Source organism: Mauremys reevesii, linkage group 10 (genome assembly GCF_016161935.1).
Source record: "Mauremys reevesii isolate NIE-2019 linkage group 10, ASM1616193v1, whole genome shotgun sequence".
Lineage (NCBI taxonomy): Eukaryota > Metazoa > Chordata > Testudines > Geoemydidae > Mauremys > Mauremys reevesii.
The window spans coordinates 24,529,617-24,553,250 of NC_052632.1; the positions used below are offsets into that span (position 1 = coordinate 24,529,617).

The window sequence follows — 23,634 nt, forward strand, 5'->3', positions numbered from 1 at the left end:
CCACACACACAAAAAAAAAAAAGTTGTTTTTTTCAAAATATTCCAGCCAAAAATCCAAAAGATTTTAGCTGAAATCTTGTGTTTGAGGTTTTTGGCTGAAAAATTGGAAGTTTCCACAGGAAATTTTTTTTAAGATCAGCAGTAATTCAAATTCCTCCCACAATTTTCTTCCAAGTGAGGTCGTTTTGGAATGGGGTTGGAATAGAGCAAAGTGTCAAATATTCTACTAAAAATCTGAAAGTTGCTAACCACAGTCAAAAGTTATTTTTATTCATCTTTCTTAATACATTCAAGATTTAGATCTAAGATATATTAGCATCTTGATTTTAAAAAAGACCAAAGTTCAAACAACTCCTGCCTCAATGGCTCTTTATGTGAAGGTTTATACACCATTTAGAAACTTGAGCCATGACAAAAAAAACTTTGCTAGACTGGCTGATTGATTACTTAAATAAAATAAACAAAATACCACTTAGCTCATATTTAACCAGTTTCATTTGTACATCTCTAAGAGTTTCCATTTTATGATGGGGACACTGAGGCCTAGGGAAGTTAAGTGATTCACCCAAGGTCACATAGCAAGCCAGTAGCAGAGCAAGGAGTAGACTCTAAATCTACTGGCCCTGGTCTATTCACTGTCAACAGTGCCTCCTATTAGTAGGATTGGGGTCTAACAAATTCAATGTTCCTGTAGCTGAAGTCGGATTAATTAGAGTTGGGTTATCCATGGTCAATTATAGGAGAGCTGTTTCTGATACACCACCACAGCAATAGCTACAGGTGTATAATGCTCATCACATACTTGATACTTAGATGATATGACAACTGGTGCTCTGTACATATATTCCCACTACATAAACAAACTACTGTAGTCACGTCTGACCATCTACTGCACAGAAAGTGCAGCGTGCCTCATGTTATTACTCCAGTGCCCGATCCAGGAAAAGACAACTTGAATAAATGGCTGTCATAACTTGAAACCATCTCCTCTCTCCCAGAAAGATGAACAAGTGATTGTTTTGGCCCCTTGCCATTCATGAAGGAGATTGGTGTGATCATGATGCCAAAAGCTATTTATCCAGAAAACACTAGGGATGTAATAACCATAATATAAATTCCAACAATGAGGGAAGTGCCCTTAAAGAACAAGCTGTGATCTAATCAGCTGAGCACAGGGTTGTGAATCTGGAGACCTGGTTCAATTCCCACCTCTGCCACTGATTCCATGGGGCCTTGGGCAGGTCATTTACGCGCTGATTGTTGGAAATGATGAGCAATAAAAACTCATGCTGGTCAATAATAGCTGTGACTGCTCAGCTATTCTCCCCCTTATCGTCTCTGTGCTTCAGTTACCCAATTTGTACAATGGGGATTATAACACTTGCCCATCTTGTGAAGCTCTCTGGTAGCTATGGATAATAACACAGTATTATTGGTATAATAAAATAATAATAATAATAATAATAAAGAGTAAAAATATGAGAAATTGATGCAAATAACTGTAGTATCGCTGATAGTCAGGAAATATATTATTAGGGCCAGGGTCTATCAATGCCTGCATCCCTTTGGCTTTCCTTCCCTGGTTTCAGATAGGAAAGACTGTATGTTCCAGTGCAGGTCTTAAAGCAGCTGCAGAGGAGGTAGGCCCAAGCAAAAGGAGAAAGTGGAGGATTGTTGAAATCTGATTGAATACCATCCAAATAGTGCATGCACTTTAAGCTGAATAGTTTACCTTTCAGTTCCGCAGTTTGAATGTTTTCATGTTTTCTATCAGGTATTATTATTACACTGAATTCAAAGCATGATTCAGCTTTCCTTATTGAGGAAGATTTGTTCAGATCATCTCACTGTACTATTGTGCATTACACCCAGGTCCAAATTTTCAAGAAGTATGTACATGCCATTTTGTACTCCTTTGCATACACAGTTACCACATCTGTGCATTTAGAAGGCCATTGTGTATGCAAATGGGTGCACACTACAGGCAGAAAATGTGGCTCAGGGAGTACTTCGTATTCTACTAAGCATGGGTCAACTAATAAATTCCCCTTGTCCTACTTCTATAACTATGTTAAACATCTTTGCTTTGCAAGCATTGACCAGTTTGACTCAGGGCAGTACAATTTTGCCATTCGAACACTGACCACAGAAATTTTTATTTGTGGGGGGAGGAGGGCAGCAGTGGGGAATGCAGGATGCAAACATTCCACTTTTTGTTCAAAACTAAGTTTCCATGAAGCTATTTCAAGCACAACTCAAAGGTTTTGCAGAGAAATTTCACAGCAATTTTTCTACTCCACAGCAAAAACACCCTTTCCCATCTGCCAAAATTGCTTCCCCCCCCCCCCCACCGGAAAAGAAACCCAGGCAAAACTGAAAAATAATTTGCTTTTCCACAAATACATATTTCACCAATGGTGAAAATTGCTTCATGTAGCATTACCTACATGGTATGATGTAAGGAAGGTATTATTCCAGGCATGTGAATGCCCAGAAAGCATATTTGCTTATCCTTAGAAGTGTATTTGCTTATCAACAAACCCGGGGCTTTTTGCAAACTCAAGGTATTAACTTTCCCATACAACTTTATCACAAGTGCTCAAGTATCAATTCCTGGACAACAAAAATCCAGCAGAAATTTATCACTGACCCTAACATTTTGATCACATCTGGACTTTAGTTAAACAAATGAAGTGAAAAAAAGAAAAAAAGAGGAGAAAAAATTAAGAAATGTAACTAGCCCTATACAGCAAATGTTTTCTTCTGTCCACTCTGAAGACTCTTTCATGTGCTAATGGTGGCATTTTTTTAAACTCTTCCCCTTTGACTTACTCAGACCTTTAAGGACCTCACACATCTAATGGTTCCTCACATTCACCAAGAACAATCGAGAGAGAGGTCTGGTGGCTGACATGCAGTATGATTAATGGACAATGTTTATTTAATTTCCTACAACAGGAGTTTTCTCTAAGCCTTCTCCAAGGAGCTGTTGCTTTACAATTTGGGCCTTCATTAGTAAAATACTTAAGTCCACTAAAAAGTGAATTAAATAATATTGCCCAGATATATGTGCTTTAGAAAAACAAATCCACATATTTAAAAGTTTTACTGGAACAAGGAAAGCAACTTTTGTAACAGCACTGTAAGTAGTCGCTTCTTTGTAAGAAATTATGAAAAATTAATATCATTTACTTCTATTTCAACTGGCTTCTTTTAATAATAGGGAGTTGAAGCATGCTAAAGATTAAGCATTCTGTCAGAGGAATGATTATTATTTAGCAATAGACTAGAGCAGTGTCTGTTTCAAAATACAGCAATATAAGAACATTTATTTTTTTAAAACTTCAGTTAAAGAGATATTTAAAATTAACGACTTTTTTAAAATAATCAAGAAATCTCAGTGGTTTAGTTTGAAATGATGCTCACTGTATTTTTGCATGAAATAAACTAATTTTCTGCCCAGCGAGTGACTGAATACTATTTGCATAAAGCATAACTGTTACCCAATCAGTATAGCACAATATTCCTCTCTGAATTCCCATACATATTAATTTTTAAATGGTGGAGTCTCTAGGACCAGAAATGCCAAGAAAGAGTTTTCTTCAAGATTCTATGCACTCTCATACCTGCGGAAAAATTTTACATTTAAGTACTTGAAGGGGATACAGTTTGCTGCATTAGAAACCAGTGGCTTATCTCCAGGCACAATGCAAATAACATCCCTTCTCTTAGCTTCAAGAGAAATCCTTTAATCCAGTTCTTCAAACAGTTGCTACACATTCGGCCTCTCTGTTGTCCCTAAAGAAACAACTGTATCTGATATTTCAGCTGGGGTAGCAGCTGGGGGTGTAGGAAAAAAAAACACAGATCTTCATTGCAGGTAACTGCCCTTCATGCCACTTGAGTAGACATGTCTCCTGCCTCCTCCACCCCCTTTTAGTCTCCATGGTATTTTCTGCTGTTGGCATATCAAAGCCTGTGTTTTCTCATTCGTATTTTATGGATTCTTGCAAAGCATTGTCACTTGAAATAATGGAACTTCCTTCTTCCTGATAGCTACCACTGTCTACTCAGGGGGCCTTGCTTAGCTGGATTTAATACCCTGTTTAGTTATTTGAAGTGAAGTTGCACCAGTACAGAAAATCTCTATCCAGTGCTGGGGTTCAAGCGCTATGTGCTCTGTACATATTTAATGCCAAAGAATTGTTTTCTCCACTCTTTACAGAAAAACAAGCCTTGTAAGTTAAAATGAGTTACAACAGAAATCAGCGCATGTTGTAAGTAATGACAGTAGACCTAATTTACTGTTTCAGACTGAACCCCTCCCCACACACACTTTTAGAGCAGTTACATACAAAGAATAAAATCAGAGTCTCTCTCCAACACACAAACTGCCGGTTTTCAAAAGGAAACTTAACTACACAGTTGAGAAGGCAATAATGCAACTTTCAGCCCCCAAAATAGTGGCTATCATTTAGGCAGATAAATCGTTTTCAGCTAGTTTTTAAGCCATTCAATGGCCTTACATTTAATCCAAAGAAGCCTAGAGCTTACTCGTTTTTTTAAATGAGTGTTTGTCATGTTTGTCAGAAGTAACACCCTAATCAATATCGAAACAGATATGTTGCTTATGCAGATGTTATAGCTTTCAGTATTTTAGAACTATTAAACTTGATTACAGGATAAACCAGTAAATTACAGAGTTCTGATGGTGTAATTTAAAATTGACAAATACATTAAACTTTAATTAAAGCTTTCCATTATAAATGAATTGGATAAAATAAAATTTACTTTCAAAAGCAAAATGAAGGGTGATGTATTTGTTCTGCTAGATTTTTCACAAATTTCACGGTTTAGCATTCTTTATGAACACTCGAATTAATAGCAAATATGGCAGAAACAGTGTCTTGTGATCATCCAAATTAAACAATGTTGGTTGATACCATAAAAGAATAGGTAAGGCTCAATATATTTGCTTTTGAGACAAATATGCACAGGTACTCAGCGTATGAGCCAAGTACAGTCATACAACCACACAGAGAGGAAAGTGGCCACATCAGTAAGAGTCTGGCACTGAGTTATATAATAAAAATGCCACATTGGCAGCTGGTAGTTTTCTGGTGTTTCTTGACAAATATGGCCAGAACAAGCTGACATTTATCCAGGATTCGCTCTCCATGTCATATACTGGTGGTTAAACTAGTTAGTGAATGCCATTCCAACAGGGTCCAACAAAGTGGCACCCAATTACAAGAAGTCTGAATTTGACTCTGTGAGAATTAGATTTACAAGCAGGATAATGCAATTTGTTATCCCAACAGAGTGAATCAGTTTAACGTTTTAGGGGGCGTTATTTTTGTCATAAAAAAAAGAACATAAGAAGTGGGTAATTTTGCAAATGACTAATTTAGCCTGGCTGGGCACATCAGCTCAGTTTATTCTCACTGTGAAGCCTTATGATATTTAGCACCTGACTGTCCTGGTGCACGTCAAATCTCACATGTGCTAAAAATTACATAATTAAGCATGCTGTGAAAGAGATTCTTGATTCCTTCCCTTTCCCCACCACCCACGCTAATGCTTGTACATTCAAGGCCTGGTTATGTCACTGGAACTCTAGGACACAACTTCTCACTGACAGTTGGAGCCTGATTGATTGGAGTTTTACCTATACTTAATGGCAAAATACTGTACAAGTTTGCAAATTCCTACCATAAAAAAAACAAACAAAAAACCCACAACACCTGTTATGTTCAGAATTAAGGCCTCCAAAAAGTAATAACATGAATGGAAGGAATAAGGCTTTCCAAAGCACATGTTGCCTCAATGTCTTACAGCTGAAGGAAATCTAGTTTTAATAAACCTCTGTCCTTTATATGTCTAGTGTAGTCTCTAAAATCTTTTTTTTTTTTTAAAGTCTGGGGGAAAGTCCAAAAAAATAAATAAATAAAACAAACAGATATGCAGTGTCTGAGGTTAGAAGACAGGCTCATACTTAAAAGTGATGACAGGTCTACAATTTATAATCATAAAGTAAGGAGTATAATATCTCTTTGCTTACTGAGGCGCAGTATCCTATCAGGACTAGCTGGAGAGTTTTGTTTTATTTTTGTTAAACACACACATGTATTATACTACCCTGATCCCGGGGAGAGCAAGAGATCAGAACCAGCTGAGGCAAAGGGTGCCTTTAAATGCTCCCAGTCTACTTCTAGAGCCTTGGTTTTATCACTATGCAGTAAAACTGACTCCCCCTCTCCCCCAAATCCCTTATGTTTTAGCTGATAAGTACAGTAGCAAGCTTGTTATACACAATCAGGAGAATTAATAGATAAGAGGTTTAGTTTAAGTATGTAATCAGGGTGAGTAAACACCAGGCTGACCAGCTGTAAACAGTGGTAATAAATGATAATATTTGTCCTGGTCACCTACTGAGCTATTAACACACTTTCCACTATGTAACAATGTAAATATGTCTTTCCAATGTCTACAATATAGATACAGTGTACACCAGTATATCCTTTAGTCACATAACCAATTAAATAAGCTCTCTTTGTTGATCGTTACTGAGAACCAGTGTAGTATGGATTAATTTTAATTTTTGTTAAACAATGGTGAACTTCGGTCATGTCAACATTTTCACTAGCTATGAAAATCTGACTCAACATGCAACACTCAAGCATAAGGAGTCAAGATCAGTAGTTATTGTACTGTGTTTTACAGAATGCCATGTGGCATAACTGCCAGCAATGAGCTGTCATAAATAGGGAAATCCACCATGAAATGTAAGGATAGAACTTTTTACTTCATGGAAATATACCGGACACAACATTTTTGGGAAGGTTAAGAATGGAAAACCCCTGGGTTTCAAAAACATGGCACTTAAAACCACTCCCTTCAGCACCTGATTTTCCCTTGTCCCACGCCGCTTCCCCGCAGCCCCCATTGGCCTGGAGCAGCGAACCGCAGCCAGTGGGAGCCGCGATCGGCCAAACCTGCGGACGCAGCAGGTAAACAAACCAGCCCGGCCCGCCAGGGGCTTTCCCTACACAAGCAGCAGCCCTAGTTTGAGAACCACTGCATCAAAGAATTGGCTAGAGCTGGTTGCTTTTAAAAAATAAACAAACTTTCTGGGATTCTAATTAGAGCTGTCCTATACAAGGTGCAATTGTTACTGCACAGCAACAATGAAACTACAACTACAAAGAAACTAAACTAAACTAAACTACAACTTAAAAAAAAATACAACCAAAACTACAACTACAACCACAACCCTTCCTCTCCTCAAAATGCAGCAGCCTGGATGGCACAAGAAGGGACAATTTGCATCTCCTCATGCCATCTATGCTTAATTTGTTTCAATGTATTTAAGCATGGCTATTACTAGCATGGTTTTGTGGTGAGGGCATTGGACTGGAACAGTGGTTGTGTGTACTGAAAACACAAGCAGAGAGAGAGAGTGAAGAGTGTAAGAACAGGAGCAGGTGCCTATCTCAACGTGCCGTAAAACAAAATCCACACATTATGCAGAGTCAAAACTCACCCCCTTCCTTTAGCTTGGGTAAGAAAAAAAGTTGACAATAAGGTGACAAAGTTGATTTCAAACCTTCCACCTGCAGTTGGAGGGGGGAGGGATAGCTCAGTGGTTGGAGCATTGGCCTGCTAAACCCAGGGTTATGAGTTCAATCCTTGAGGGGGCCACTTAGGGATCTGGGGCAAAATCAGTACTTGGTCCTGCTAGTGAAGGCAGGGGCTGGACTTGACCTGTCAAGGTCCCTTCCAGTTCTAGGAGATAGGTATACCTCCAATTATTACCTTTAGTTGGCCAATCGTAAGCCTTCTATCTCTGTCTCTCAAGAGACCCATTCCTGTTTCCAGTATATCTAGGCAGGGTAATCAGTCAGTAGAACCCACTTAGCCCTCTCTCTGCAACAACCACTAACAAGGTGAACTGTTTCAGTCAAACACTGTCAGCCTGTTCCAGATTGATAGAACAGTTTCAGATACAGCATGAACAGGGCCTATCTGCCTATGCTTACAACACCAAGCATGTTATAGCTGCAGCAATTTGAAAATAATTTTGAAAGAGTAATTTGAAGATCTTTAATAAGGGGAAATGAACTTGTGTCTTTTTACATCCATTTCCTTTATTTTGTTTTAATTGGTTTTCACACTGCACCACTCCCTCTCCTGTGCTGCACAGTGGAAAGCTCCCCAAACAAATACCTCTACCAGGAAAACTAATCTGATCCCTTGACCGCCTTTACTCTGAAACCTTATGGAAACAAAGGCTGGAAGAGCAGGTTTACAAAAAGTGTCACAACCTCAGTTTCTTTGGTAGGAGTCAGAACTTCCTAGAGCAAGAGGGAGCAAAGGAAGAATTAAAAATAGAGGCAAAAATGCATAGCATGCACCCAAAGGTCTGTTCTTGTGGTAAATTCAAGTAATAATGTTAATGGAATTTTACGCTGGAACTAGGAAACAGTCTGCTGCTGAAAAATAAATGCCAAGACCATTAACATAAACAAATGTTGCCATGAAGCTGGGGATATTTATTTTGAGAGTGACAGGCATGGATCCGGTCAGAATGTTTAATTCCATATACATGGTGACTATCATGGCAAATAATCCAGTTAAAAATAAATAGGGGTGACTGGGCAGACCTACACTGCGGCAGGAGGTCTAGTCTGGCAACATACGGTGGGAAGCAATATGAGAATGAGAAAAAGAGAGAGAGAGAGAGAGAATTTGAAGTGACATTTAATATTAATCAATCTTAACATGTTTAACATTTAACCTCTCTCTTGTTGGCATCCCAATTCCAAGCGTTCCTCTGTCCCTCCACCTGGCACACTGGTGCTACTCCCAAAGAACTGACTTTAAAATATTACTCAATAATCATCGTACGAGTTCAGCCAACATTCTTCCTGCGAAAAGGAGACTCCCTCTGACTTTGCAGTGTGTAACATTGACCCTCGAGCAGGAAAGTGAAATGCTTTCCATGCACAGATATGTCTGTGATGCAAAGCCTAGGTGAGGACACAGCTTGTCTATTCTTTGCTTGCTTCCACAGCCACAAAAGTACCTCTCTTCTGTGACACACCCAAACCACATTGGCATGAGGGTGTGTCTGCACTATAGTAACTATACGAGCACAGCTACCATGCCATAACTATGTTGGCATACCCCATAGTGTAGTTGCACCCTACACAGACCGAAGGGGCTTTTCTGCCAGGACAGGAACCCTACCTCTCTGAGCTATGGTAGCTAGGTTAATGGAAGCATTCTTCTGTCCCCCTAGCTGCATCTACACTGGGGGCTAGGTCAGCATAGCTACATCTCTCACAGGTGTGAAATTTTTGACCAAAATTTTAAGTGTAGACCAGGGCTAAGGTGAAAGAGACCCAGCTTGGGAATCAAACTCTACACCTAGCAGAAGAGGAAAGTGCCAGGCTGATAAATACAGCCGCTGCAAAGTAGCCTAGAGTTAGATTTATGAAAAGTAAGAAGATGAAACTCTAGAGCCAAAAAGCCAATCAGAAACCAGCCTATTCCAATGGTCTTTAGTGTAATCTGGTGTCAGATAATCCATATTCCTGAAAATCTGCATTCCAGGTAGGCTAAAAAAAACCCCAAAACACCTACATCAGTGTTACAAATTAGCAGGTTTCAGTTTTGTCTTTTTTTTCAATACTCCAGATACATATATAGTGTCAGCAAATTCAAGGTGTCTTGGAGTTACCTATTTGCATCTGCATTAATGATGTCCAAGAACATAGTGTATCAATGGTTAACTTAACAGAAATAAAAAAAAATACAAGAAACTTCTTTGAAGCACAAAAGTTACAGCTGATCGTCTCTATACTGCCTTCTATCCTGAAACACTTTCTGTACAGAATTCGTTTTCCTAAAACACTGTTAAATCTGGACAATATACCTTCAAATTTCTACAAATCAGTCTATACAAACAGGCTCTCCACAACGTCGGTACTTAAGGGCTCTAACTCAGGATTGAAAAACAACCTTCAAGACATACCAATAACTAGGGAGAGAGACACAGGGATAGTTAACATTGTTATTACAATCCAACAGCCTATTATTAAGGAATCATAGGCTATTGTTCATTTTACTTTTGTGTTCTAAATGTATATAATAGGAAGAAGTCAAAAGTCTGAGTTAGAATGAAAGAAATTACAGTGAAAATTACAGTCGGTCTTGCATCCGACGAAGTGGGTATTCACCCACGAAAGCTCATGCTTCAAAACGTCTGTTAGTCTATAAGGTGCCACAGGATTCTTTGCTGCTTTTACAGATCCAGACTAACACGGCTACCCCTCTGATAGTAGGTATTAAGGTTTTTGAGAATTACGGTATCCCTCACCTTCTGCCATGAATAGGACCTGGGATACAAAAAAATATTCACAGGAAGCTTAGAGGGATATGGGATTAAATTTCTAGCATAAGTAACATTTCCTATAAATCCTGTGTCATGATCTTCTTGTCTGAAATAAGTGATTTACAAACAAATGTGAGAACATCATTTGCGTAGGATGGAGATCAGTATGGACTAAAATAAGAGGGCAATGTCAAAGTCTGAAGTAAATTAACTTCATAAGTGGGCTATCAAATAGAATTTTATCAGCAGACAATGACATTTACATGCCAATATAGTTCATACGTGTGTGTGGAGATGCACAACATAATATGCATGGTTTTCCAGTTTTCAGATGCTTTAGTGCATATCAATACCTAGGCCCAGAATAGTGCAAAGCCACACAATTTCACCCAGAGGCACAAGTCCCATACGGGACTACACCTATTGTTTGTCCCATTAGATCATGTCACAGCTCCTGATTCCTAAAAAAATCATTAGGTGCTTATTTGCAAGGGGGGGAAATAAGAAGCAAAAGAGAAAATAAAATAATATCTGGCGGTCACTCCAAAATAGGACAGGGGGAAGAGAGAGAGCAAGAAAGGGGATAGGGGAGAGAAAGAGATTCAAAGCCAGCACTAAAACCTCCAGCATTGCCTGTTGCTACTGAAGCATTGCCAGGTTCTGGCGTTACTTGTCCTTTGTATTCTCTGCTGCTGGTAAGTACATAATAGCGGGAAAGGACAAATATCATGACATGTACAAGCGTCCATGTATTCACCCAATTTGGGAATAACCCTTTTATTGACCAAATTATGTAACTTGCCTGAGACTGCTGATTCGACATGCCCTTTCCCTTGTGATCTCATATATCTACAATGTCCTATCAATGCCTACAACTCATTTTGAAGATACTGAAGGTCCCTTAAACCATTGATATTTATTGAGAACCACCTTAAAACATGTCCTTAGGAGAGACAAATGGTTGGGAGAACATTAGTTTTCTAAGCTGCCGTCTGGTCCACTAAGATTCCGTTTACCGTAAACAGATAATCTGGGGAGATGGGTTAAAGAGTGATTTGTCTCAATATTGCCAGGTACAGCAAAGCAAATTCCCTACAAGTTCGTTATTACATGAACACATAACTAATTATCTGAAGTGATATTTTAATTAGCAACAGAAATGAAATAACGTTGTCAAGAATGATTGTGATTACTCATGTAAAATCCAACAAATGAAGAACCAATTCTTTCCTTTATTGGGTGGGGGTCTACTCCAAGAGATTAAATTTTCTGTGGTTTCATACACTGCAGGGCATAATATTAGAATCATCCTCTAAACATGCATCTGTAAACAAAAGTATTTGCTCATGTACTGTTGACAGGATAAAAGTTAAGTGTTCACAAAATTTGAAGCATGCAGCCTGTGTGTGAATGCAAATCAAGTGGTACGGCATCTACAGTAACTACTGAAATTTGAGCAGAACTACCCTGAGCTTCAGCAAGTGTAAAAAACTTAGGTGTGAAAAACTGCCTAAGTAAAATTTCACAGGCCAAATGGAAACCCCTTTGAAAATGCAGCACTTCGTGACTTGGATGTTTCTCTTAGATGGTAAGGGAAAAAAAGAAGAATGTCTATCTTTGAAAGGCACATTCAATAAATCTTTAGCCACAAGTTGCTAAAAATCAGCACACTAGCGCTTACTCTGAATGTTCTTGAAGAATACTATGCAATCAATACATCCATCCTATGGCAGCATAGATGATGGATGGGGGAGAGGTGGAGAGGAAAGATTCATGGTTTGAGCATTGGCTTGCTAAACCCAGGGTTGTGAGTTTGATGAGTTTGATCCTTGAGGGGGCCATTTAGGGATCTGGGGCAAAAATCTGTCTGGGGATTGGTACTGCTTTGAGCAGAGGGTTGGACTAGATGACCTCCTGAGGTCCCTTCCAACCCTGATAGTCTATGATTCTATATAACCTGAATCTGAGCCATAATGTCACCAGTTTTAGATACTTGTAAGTAAGTTAGTGATGCAGGCCCATATTTTCAAAACCACGTGTGTTCAATTACTGTGACAGCATGCACAAATTGTGAATGTGAATTTTTGCACATCTATAATTTAAAAAATTTGGGCGACAATCTGGCAAACTGCAGATTTCACATGTGTAGATTTGATTTGTCTAAGAAGTTTCCACTTCTCCCTAAATGCTTATTAGTAAAAGAAACCATCAGAGATGACACTTTAATGGAAAAAATGTGTGTGGGCAAAATATTTTGTTTGCATCATTCTACGAAACACATCCAATCAGAGGAAAATTGTTGAACTAAGAAATTCTATGTGAAAAGGGCTGCACAGTCAATAAGTTTACATGTGTTTGGAATATAGTTTTGTCAACTGCATAATGAGAAGACAAAAGAAAAAAGAATTTACCTCTTAAGACACAGAAACACCATGTCCTCCTAAACTACTCTCTTTTTGTCTCACTGCTCTGTTAAACAGTCAGCTGCTGCCAGATGCTCTGGCTAGAAGTGGTTGCAGATGGTCAGTTGTCCAGTTAACAGAGCAGAATGCTTTCCTCAGTCTCTCCCTAACATCGTGTCTGGGCTATATATAACAGATAAGAAAATCAGGCTGTGGTCAAGAGGCCATTTGACCTAGTTAAGACTACAGGTCAATTTTGATAATTTAGTCAAGATTAATTCTCCATCCTGTCTGAAGTAAAAGTAAACCATCTTGACACATTAAAAACACGAAGTGTCAAGCCTTGCAGCAGATTTTACTACAGACCGCATCTTTAAAGAAAATTTGAACCCCTCTGTTGCATCAATAAACAGGGGCACCTTCAACCTATGTCTCTACTTTGCTTGTTTGAACTGTATGGTTATGACTGACATTGACTATAAGCGCTGTAGGCAAGGAACTGTGGGTCTAATCCAAAGTCCACTAAGAACAATCAGTGGGAAGACTCTAGTTGACTTCAACAGGCTTTGGATCAGGCCCTGCGTCTTCTTTTCTATACCCAATCATGCAAATGCTTACAGTTTATGGTACTAATGGGATGACGCACGATAGTAAGTACCGTGCCTACTAGCAAGTATTTGCAGGATTGGACACTAAAACTGTACTATGCTGAGCCAACTGTTGGTAGTCAACACATTGCTAGAAATAGGAAAGAGATAAATCCTAGATCCTTGGTAGTAATTTTCCAATTCTAATAGACCAGTTACAAAGAACATATAAAAGCAGATTTCCATTCAGAAAGTGACTTGTATCCCTTATAGATTGCTGGACAAAACTATTTCAAAGATTCTGATAAGTGACCTGGCAAATTTATATTCCCAATTATACATGGTGACAAATTTATCTAATTTTGTTTAAAGCAGGTAAATATATATTCACGCACTGGATTACTTTGACAGCAATGTAGCTCAGACTTAAGATTTCTATTACTGGGGAAATAAGTGACCTAACCTAATCTTGCTGTCTCACACAGAATGTTATGGTATGATCCTAAAAGTTAAAAAAGCTTTCAGCTCCTATTTAGATGTCATTTGACTTGATTTTCTGTGTTCTGGGGTGTGTCATTTTTGCCTGACAAAGTATGGAAAAGACAATTAATGCATGTACTCACCCAAACCACTGAGAGTATACACAAGGTCACCGGCATCCAGTAGAATTGGTCCATTCTCCTGCTGGCCTTCTTCCTTGTAGTACAATTTGTATCCTTCAATAGTTGCTGTATCCTCAGAGTCCTGATGCCACCTCACTGTAATGATTGTACAGTTCAGTGGTTCCAAACTCAGCTCAGGAGACTTTGGTGCTAGGGTAAGAAATTATAGCTTTTAATATATTAGAAATAAACAATTCTTGCAAACACATTTCTTCAAGATTCAACATTTCAAACCCCAAAGCTCAAGATTATTCAGAACTGGGGTTCTGGTTCCAACCCAGCTGTACAATTATGTAATTGATACTATATAATATAGGCCAGCCTTATCTATACCATCTATCTAAAAGCATATCAAACTGGGCTATCTTGCAGAAAGGGTCACTTTGTAATGGAGAATTAAACTTTGAGTTAGGTTATTTTAGTTTTGCTTTAAACTAAAGTCCCCACAAAATGCATTTGACCGAGCACAGATTAAGTCCAGATTAAACTTTGGTGTCTATCTATAAAAATGAAACAGTCACTACTCATGTTTTAAAATTATTCAGAGCTGGAATAATTGATAACTTGTTCAAGAAGGTTAAGCGGGGCGCGGGAGGAGAAGGAAGTGTTGCATTATACATCAAGAATATATACACTTGTTCTGAGATGCAGAAGGCAGAGAGTTGAAGGCAGAGCAGTTGAAAGTCTCCGGATAATGCCAAGATCCAGTTTAATCACCCCCATTACTGGTCAAAATCAACTACTGCTAGAGAAATGTAAAGGAAAGAGTTTTAGCTACCACGGCTTTGCCACACACTCATCACTGTGATATCAGAGCACTTTCCTGAGCAGACACTATAGAAAAAGCGCTGAATTTTATTTAAATACTATTCTAACGTGCTAGTTTAGGGTTTCTCAAACAGGGGTCGCTGCAAGGGATTTCCTGGCCGCCTCTTCCCGCAGCCCCCATTGGCCTGGAGCAGCGAACCGCGGCCAGTGGGAGCTGCGATCAGCCGAACCTGCGGACACGACAGGTAAACAAACTGGCCCGGCCCACCAGGGGCTTTCCCTACACAAGCAGCGTCCCAAGTTTGGGAAACACTGGGTCAGATGTATTCAAGTCAGCAAGGCCTGATGAAATTCATCCTAGGGTACTTAAGGAACTAGCTGAAACAATCTTGGAACTGTTAGCAATTATATTCAAGAACTCATGGAGGATAGATGATGTCCCAGAGGACTGGAGAAGGGCAAACACAGTACTATCTTTACAAAGGTGAACAAAGAGGACCCAGGGAATTCTAAAATTCCCGCCTAACTTCAATACCTGGAAAAATACTAGAACAAATTATTAAACAATCAATTTGTAAACACCTCGAGGATAACAGAGTTTTAAGGAATAGCCAGCAATGCATGGATTTGTGAAGACCTCTTGCAGTCCCTTCCAGCCCTCCATTTCTGTGATTCTATAATAACCTCCTACTTCCCCTCTGCCCCAAGCATAAGAATTTAATAAATGATTACAACCCCCAATGCCAAATGTGGTCTAGGCTACTGCCTCATTAAGTACATTTAAGAAATAAACCTTTACACAAAAACCTACAAGTTTTTGAATATCATATTATTGCTGAAGTTTAATGCTTTCATAAGTGCTATTACTGAGTAATAAGCTTGACTTACAATACAGTAAAACACCGTGGGTCAGATTGAGGACTAGTGGATCAAAAAATGAGGCTGACTGGCATATGCAGAAAAATATGGGCACAAATGTGACTATATTGATGTATTCACTTCAAGTAGCCACATGCACAGCTGGTATGTGTAAATTCCCTGATTTGCAATCACAATTTTTTGCACTCCATTTTTTAAATAATATTTATGCAAGAGACTTCAACATCATTGGTAAGGAGACCAAATGCTAACATGCTTGAGCTGCCTCTGGCTTAGAAACATGGCTTAAAGACCCCTAAAATTAAATGTCAAACTTGTAAATATCAAATATGAAAAGAACTAAGACCAACACAGTGACAGATCAGCTCTTTGCCTTTAACACCATGCAAAAGGCCTCACATAGTACAGATTAATTACAATAGTTAGGTATAGTTCAAATTGTGCCTCAAAAGCAAGACTGGTCTAAATTAATTAATTGATTGAAACACCCAGTAGGTTGAGTAGCTTGAGCTCTAGAGATTCCACACACAAAACACAATATCTGCTGCAGCACTCAAAACGCAAAAAAACAAACAAAAAAACAAAAACAAAACACAAAAACACCTACCCTCTCCCCCACCCAGAAAAATACTGCATTTCAAATCTGCACAACATGGCAGGAAATCATCATCTGAAGTTCACTAAATAAAAATTCAGAACTTCTAACAGTGCTCTGGTCCACACTGAAGTCAGTTGGAGTCTTTCCATTTTCTTTAATAAGATCTGGACCAGGCCCACACTGAACTTTTATCCAAGGGATTTGAGGAAAAGAAAATCACCTTTCACACTTGTGGCTTTGGGGGTCCGATGGGAAGTCCACAGAGAAGCTTCTCCCCAGCCTATCCTCGTCGCTGCAGTAATACGAACCAAGTAGACACTATCGGGCTTCAGGCCTCCCAGGAGATACTCATTTGTGGTCCCTGGAAGCTCCAGAACCTGGATAGTGCTTTCTGCATTGAGGCGAAAAGACACACGGTACGAGACCACTTGGCCTCGCCTGTATTTGGCTGGGATCGGCAGCCAGGAGATGAGAATATCTGTGGGACTTCGACTTGTCAAACTGATTTCAGGAGCTCTCAAAGGAACTAAAAATAAAGGAAATAAAGTTTTCAAAGCTTGATGTATGAAAAAAACTTAAACAAACAAACACAAACCCCTTAAGCAACTGTCTTACTGTGCCCTTCAGTAAAATTTCCCTGGAATATTATTGGACTGCCAACCAAAGAAAGTCTGGTGAATCCAATTTATTTCTTTTTTAAATAACCTGAAATTGGTTATATTTATACCTTCTGTATACAGTAGTGACCATAATAAACCTGATCCTAGAAGATACTCAGTACCTTCGTCTCCTACTAATTTCAATAGGAGTTGACTGTAACAGCATTTGGGTCCAAAATGAGCACATTTTTGTTGCAGCAATAAGGTGTACATGTTAACTAGATCTCAGTTCATAGGAAATAGAGAGTCTTTTCTCAACATTTGAGATCTTTACAAGAAGCACATTCCACTCAAAGAATAAAAGTCCTTCATTTTTTTGATATCCTTTTAGGTAGGAATGGATTTCCATTCAAAGCTAAAGAAAATGCAGTGAATTTACAGTTTTGGTTACATATCTGATCATTTCAGATGTTTGTGAACAATACAGATTCTGCGTGAGTGAACAATTAATCTCTTGCTACTAGCAAAATAAGAGAGGTACCTGTCCCAGTGAGGGGTTCTTTACTGGCAGAGAGGTTCTATCAGGCATCAGGTAACTGGCTGTTACTTGATGGGTAAAGATCCAAAAACTATTTGTGGTTGGGTGCCTAATTGCCACCAGGTGAACCTGTAGAGAGCTAAGGAAAAGGCACTTTGTCTTGAGGGTAAGAAGACAGTAGATAGTCCTGCTATTTTGGACGGTCTCTGGAGATATCCAGAGGAGAGCAAAAATAATGATTAAAAGGTTTAGATATAAAATGGTAAAAGGTTTAGAAAACCTGACCTATGAGGAAAGGTTTAAAAAACTGGGCATGTTTAGTCTTGAGAAAAGACGACTGAAGGGGGACCTGGTAAGAGTCTTCAAATATGTTAAGAGTTGTGACAAAGAACGGGGATCAATTGTTCTCCATGTCCCTTGAAGGTAGGACACAAGTAATGGGCTTAATCTGCAGCCAGGGAGATTTAGGTTAGATATTAGCAACATTTTCTTATTATAAGGGAAATTAAGCTCTGGAATAGGCTTCTAAGGGAGGCAGTGGAATCTTGATCACTGGAGGTTTTTAAGAACACCTATCAGGCAGTGTTCCCTCAAATTTTTCCCACCCATGTGTGGAATGAATTTTATTATGTGCACCAATACGGAGGTGATGTGTGACACAACAAAATTAATGTGTTGGAGGTGGGGCTGAGGGGTTCAGAGCGTGGGTGGGGGCTCAGGACTGGGACACAGGGTTGGGGTACAGGGGTGTGAGGACTCTGGCTGGGGGTGCAGGCTCTGGGACGGAGCCAGGGATGAGAAGCTCAGGGCTGGGGCAGAGGATGGGGGGGGGCTCCAGCTCAGGGTGTGAGTTCTGGGGTGGGGCCAGGGATGAAAGGTTTGGGGTGCAGGACGGTGCTCTGGGGCTACGGTGGGGAGAGAGGACTCCCCACAGCTCTCTTCCCCCACAGCAGCAGCTGGGCTGCAGGGGAGAGATACCTCTCCTCACTGCGGCAGCTCCGGGGCTGGGCCGCAAGATAGGCACCCCTCTCCTGGCCCCTGCAGGTCTGGGCCGCCATGGCATAGTTGGAGCTGGAGAGCTGCCATGGCTGTGGCAGGTTGGGGGCCGGGCTAGGTTGGAGCCAGGGAAGGGGTTCCCCTTCCCCGCCAGGGTTCCCTGAGTGCCTACACAGCGCTAAATAGGATGCCGCACGGCCGCACAGCTTACAGGGAACTTAGCTATCAGGGATGGTCTAGGTTTACTTGGTTCTGCCTCAATGCAGGAGGCTGCACTTGATGACCCCTCAAGGTCCCTTCCAGCCCTACTTTTCTATGATTCTACGATTGCATATATGGTTTCGTTAGGCTAGGTAACATTTTATGATGGAGTCTTTTCTGCTGTTAAGAATGATTTGCATGGCTTCAGGACAGGAACTCAATGTCCAAACAAACACCAAGTCATGAGATGAAGATCATTGGGGTTCAGTTGCCTTACCTGTTGTTGTGCTGGGTCTAGATATCTGGAAAGGTCCAAACACTGATAGGTGGATGGAATAATACTTGTAGGAGGCCTGGAAACCAGAATTACCTGGGCCACAAGGATGACTTGTGGCCTGTCTAGACAAATCTTCCATAGACCCTGAGATAGTAGCAGAATGAGAGGGAAAGCATAACTGAAATGATTTAAGGAAGAAGGAGAGCATTGCCCATGGAGCACTGACCTTTATCTCCCCTGTAGCAGTATATGTTGCACTTCCTGTTTGCCTGAGATGCAAACAGGTCCCAAGTGGGGGTTCTCCACTGAGTGAAGATACTATTTACTAATGAATCATGTAACTCCCACTTGTGATCAGTGGCAAAATGTCTGCTGATGCTGTCTGCCGGTAAATTCTGGGTTCCTGAGAGGTATACTGCCAATAAGGTGACGTGTGGTTCTGTAAGCACCAGTTCCATAAGCTGACTGCTTCTATTCAGAGGGGGATGGAGTGTGCCCTCCCTGCTTGTTTATTTAGAAAACAGTGGTTATGTTGTCTTACATTATCAGGATGTGCCGGGAATGTATGAATGGTAGGAATGCTTCGCAAGCCACTCGTACTGCTCTCAGCTCCAGAAGATTTAATTGCATTCTGGCTTCTCGAGGCATCCACGTGCCTCGTGCTGTGTGATGGCCCACATGGGCTCCCCAGCCTATTACAGAGGCATCTGTTTATCATCTTGTTAGGTGTGGAGGACAGAAAAGGAACTTTCACACAACATGCCCAGGGTCCTTCCACCATGCCAGAGAGGCCCTCACCGCAGAGGGAATTGTCACTATGGTTCTCATGCTGTGCTCGCTCGGTGTATATAGTGTTCAGAGCCAAGCTTGCCAGCAACAGAGGTGGAGTCTGACAAATGGCATCATCATAAGTACATGATGCTATATGGAACAGAACAGTAAGGAATATCCAAACAGATTCAAGGGCAGCACGTAACTAGATCTGTTAGCGTGTCCATGGCCCAAAATTTGTCCATGGGGAGGTACGCCCTTGCGATAACTGAATCCAGTGCCACTCCTATAGATACCATGATATGCATCCGAGTTAGGGTTGACTTCTAGCATCCCTGAGAAACTGTGTAAACCTGGAGATAGAGAAGTGACAAGACTGACGTTAAGACTTCCAGGAGAGACCTGCCGGTCAGAAGCCAGTCATCCAGGTATGGGAAGATGGTGGAGCTGCCTTGTCTAAGCTGAGCTGCTGCTATTGAGAACACTTTTGTGAAGACTCTGGGAGCTATAGATAGCCCAAACTGGAATACTCTGTAGTGATAGTGGTGGGAGCCCATCACAAATCCAAGCAATCATCTGTGAGAGAGGTGAATAGCCACATGAAAGTATGCATCTTTCATACTGAAAGTCGTGAACCATGTGCCTTTTTCTAGGGATGGTATTATTAATGCCAATGTAACCATGTGGAATTTCAGTTTGTGAATAAAAACATCGAATTGACGCAGGTAGAGAATAGGTCTCAAGCCTCCTTTCCTCTTGGGGCTAGGAAATATTTTGAATAGAACCCTTTTCTCCTGATGTCGAGGAAGTATCTGCTGTATTATTCCTCACTGAAGAAGAGGCTGTACATCTTGAAGGAAGATCCCCTTTGTGAGAGTGATCCCTAAAAAGGGATAGGGAAAATGGGTTTTGGAGGAGGTGCACAGAGAAACTTGATCATCCAGAATGGATGATGTCCAGCACCCACCTGTTGTCATTGTCACCCAATTGTGGGAAATTTTTGCTAGGTATCTCCTGAAATGGGATATCATATGGAGATGGGATCAATATTGGTTCACAGCTCCATAGTATCATGTCAAAAATATATCTTGAGGGTGAGGATTGTTAGCTGTGGATGAAATGGTAGGTGCAGGGTATCTTGGCCTCGGCATTTTCTGTTATTTGCAAGGTGACTCATAGGAACACTGGGGAAAGAAGGGTTGTGGTAAAGACCTTGCTTTGTAGGGCTGTTTATTATATTTTCTCTTTGGGCCAGGTGTAGATATATCCAGGAAGTAGAGGGTTGCCCTAGAGTCTTTCAATGAGTGCAAAAACTCATCTATCTCCTCATTGAAAAGACGTGTCTCATCATAAGGCAAATTCTCAACAGTATTTTGAACTTTCCCAGGAAACCCCAAAGAGCGTAGCCATGGTTTCCAACACTTCAAAATGCTGGTTGTCCTGGATCTTGATGCCATTTCAGCCACACCAACTGCAGCTTGTATAGGAGTTCTGGCCACTAGCCTGCCCTCATCAATAAGGGCTTGAAACTGAGCCTGTCTTGCCGATACTTTGAGGTTCTAAACTGGAGGTTGGCAGAAGTAAACACCATTCTCCCCATAAGGTTGACACACTTGGCTTCCTTATCTGAGAGGATGGCCCTTAGGTGCTGTGTTGCCTCGATTTTTCTGTGCCTGCCTGGACCACCAAGGAGTTCAGGGCAAGGTGGGTAAACTAGAACTCTACTCCCTTAGCTAGGACAAAGTACCGCTTCTCTGCCCTTGTGATAAATGAAGGGAGGGGAAGCTCCATTTTATGGGCACCCAGCAAGCCAGTTATCTATAAAATCCCTGTTAGTAGCTGTTCTCTACTTGCTTTGCCTGTAAAGGGTTAAAAAGTCCATAGGTAAAAGGGAGGGAGTGGGCACCTGACCAAAAGAGCCAATGGGAAGGCTAGAACTTTTTAAAATTGGGAAAAAACTTCCCCTTTGTCTGTCTGTGCTGTTCTCCCGGAGAGTAGAGACAGGGCTGGAACTATGCTGTAAAAAGCTGTGGCCAGGTATGAAAAAAATCACCAGATCATACCTAGAAACTACTCATTTGAAACCCCAGATATGTAAGTAGATCAGGAAATGTCTAGGAAGACATGATTAGGGTTCTCTCTTTTATTTCTTTATGGCTTGTGGACTCGTCTGTGCTAACCCCAGGTGCTTTTGTTTTGCTTGTAACCTTTAAGATGGACCTCAAGAGAGCTATTCTTGGTGCTTAATCCTTGTAATTGTTTTTTTAAAATCTAGCAAAAACCCTAAATTCCAAATGTATTTTCTTTCTTTTTATTTTTTAATAAATTTTACCTTTTTTTAAGAACAGGATTGGATTTGTGTGTCCTAAAAGGTTTGTGCACATGTTGTTTAATTAGCTGGCGGCAACAGATTATTTCCTTTGTTTTCTTTTTTAGCTCTTCCTGCGAGGGTGGGGGCTTGAGGTTACTCCACAGGAAGAAATTCCCAAGTGAGCCTTCCTGTTCTCTCAAAGGGTTTCTGCACTTGGGTGGTGGCAGCATCTACCAATCCAAGGTCAGAGAAAAGCTGTAATGGTGGGAGTTTAATACAAGCCAGGAGTGGCCAGTGTTAATTTTTAGAATCCTTGCAGGCCCCCACCTTCTGCACTCGAAGTGCCAGAGGGGGGAATCAGCCTTGACAGGGTAGGGACATAGGTAGCTAGTTTGTGCCATACATCCCTTGCCTGTTCTAGTATGGCTTCATTTACTGGGAATGCAGCTTGCCTGGAGCCCATAGATTGCAGGACATCTAGGAGCTTATGTTGAGGGTCCTGCACCTCCCCTAAGGAGTTTTTAAACTCTTCCACCACCCTGTGTAAGACCTCCTGGAACTGCCTGTGATCAGCAAGAGGAGACAGAGAGGCTCGAGCGACCGCTTCATCGGAACCAATGGTACCAGCTTGTATTCCCCTTCTTCCGTGAGTTCAGCCTGGCCCCTTAGAGGAAAGGGGTGGTAAGACTCCCTGTTGGAGTGGATAGATTCCAGGTAATGTGTGTAATGGTTCCAAGGGTCCCAAGCAAGCCAGTAGGAGGGGTCAACAGCAGGCTGGGATGGTTCCCAAGGCATTGGATCCAGACACATTTCCTATCTATATTGGCCAAGGCAGGTTCCAGGAGATTCTCAATCCCCTGTCTGGGCTGAATTGCCTGGGTGGAAGGGAAGCTGCTTCCACCAGTCCATCTGACTCTCCTAGAGATGCAAAGGTCAGATCTGGGTCCATTGGCTGTGCTGCTGGTTCTGTTGGGAGAAAACTGTGACTAATGGATGGGACAGAGGATAGATTTCTTCCAAAATCCTGGATTCCTGCAGGTGTGTGTGTCTCCCTGGTTAGTATTGGTCCCAATAACGAGGAAGATGTTGAGTCCGGGAGGACAAAGATATTCTCTGGAGAGGTATAAGTCACCAGCACCTTCAGAGGTTGCATCTTTTCACTCTGTACCACCACAGTAGGTGTAGATAGTGGTTCCTTAAGGGGCCATAGTGCTGAATGAGTCTCCGACCTTGTAGGTTTTGACAGTACCGGCAGTTCCCAGTCCTTCAGGACCCAGCGTTTATTTTTAGGTGGCACCGCAATCGGTGTTGAAGATAATGCAGAGGCTGGTGCTGAAGGAGTCTTGCTCCTATGAGTCTTTTGAACATGCTCATGCAGGTAGAAGGGCCTAACTCCTAATGGCTTTGGATTGAAGGCTCACCCGACTTGTACAGGGTCAGTGGAGGATTTCTTCTCTTAGAGGGCCTAGGAGGGGATCTGGTTTTGTTTGTGAGAGTGCTCCCTACTCTCATTAGGAGGCCCAGCCACAGGTTCCCTCCCCCTCTGCACTCTGGAGTCAAGACATAGTACCAGTGGTGCCCTCCTTGCTGACTCTGACCAATGTACAGGGTGGTCTGCCCAACCTGGGTCTGACTAGAGCCCATTAAGA

At 41.1% G+C, this 23,634-nt stretch overlaps 1 protein-coding gene across 1 annotated transcript in view; it reads right to left on the reverse strand.

The window, feature by feature from the left end:
• The window catches only part of PRTG (protogenin), a 117,872-nt gene that overhangs the window by 26,457 nt on the left and 67,781 nt on the right, over positions 1 to 23,634 (reverse strand). The window contains exons 10-11 of the mRNA XM_039492397.1: positions 16,513 to 16,818; positions 14,009 to 14,197 (exon numbers count right to left, since the gene is read on the reverse strand). Of these exons, the coding sequence (XP_039348331.1) occupies positions 14,009 to 14,197; positions 16,513 to 16,818 (495 nt within the window). The remainder of the gene's footprint in view (positions 1 to 14,008; positions 14,198 to 16,512; positions 16,819 to 23,634) is intronic.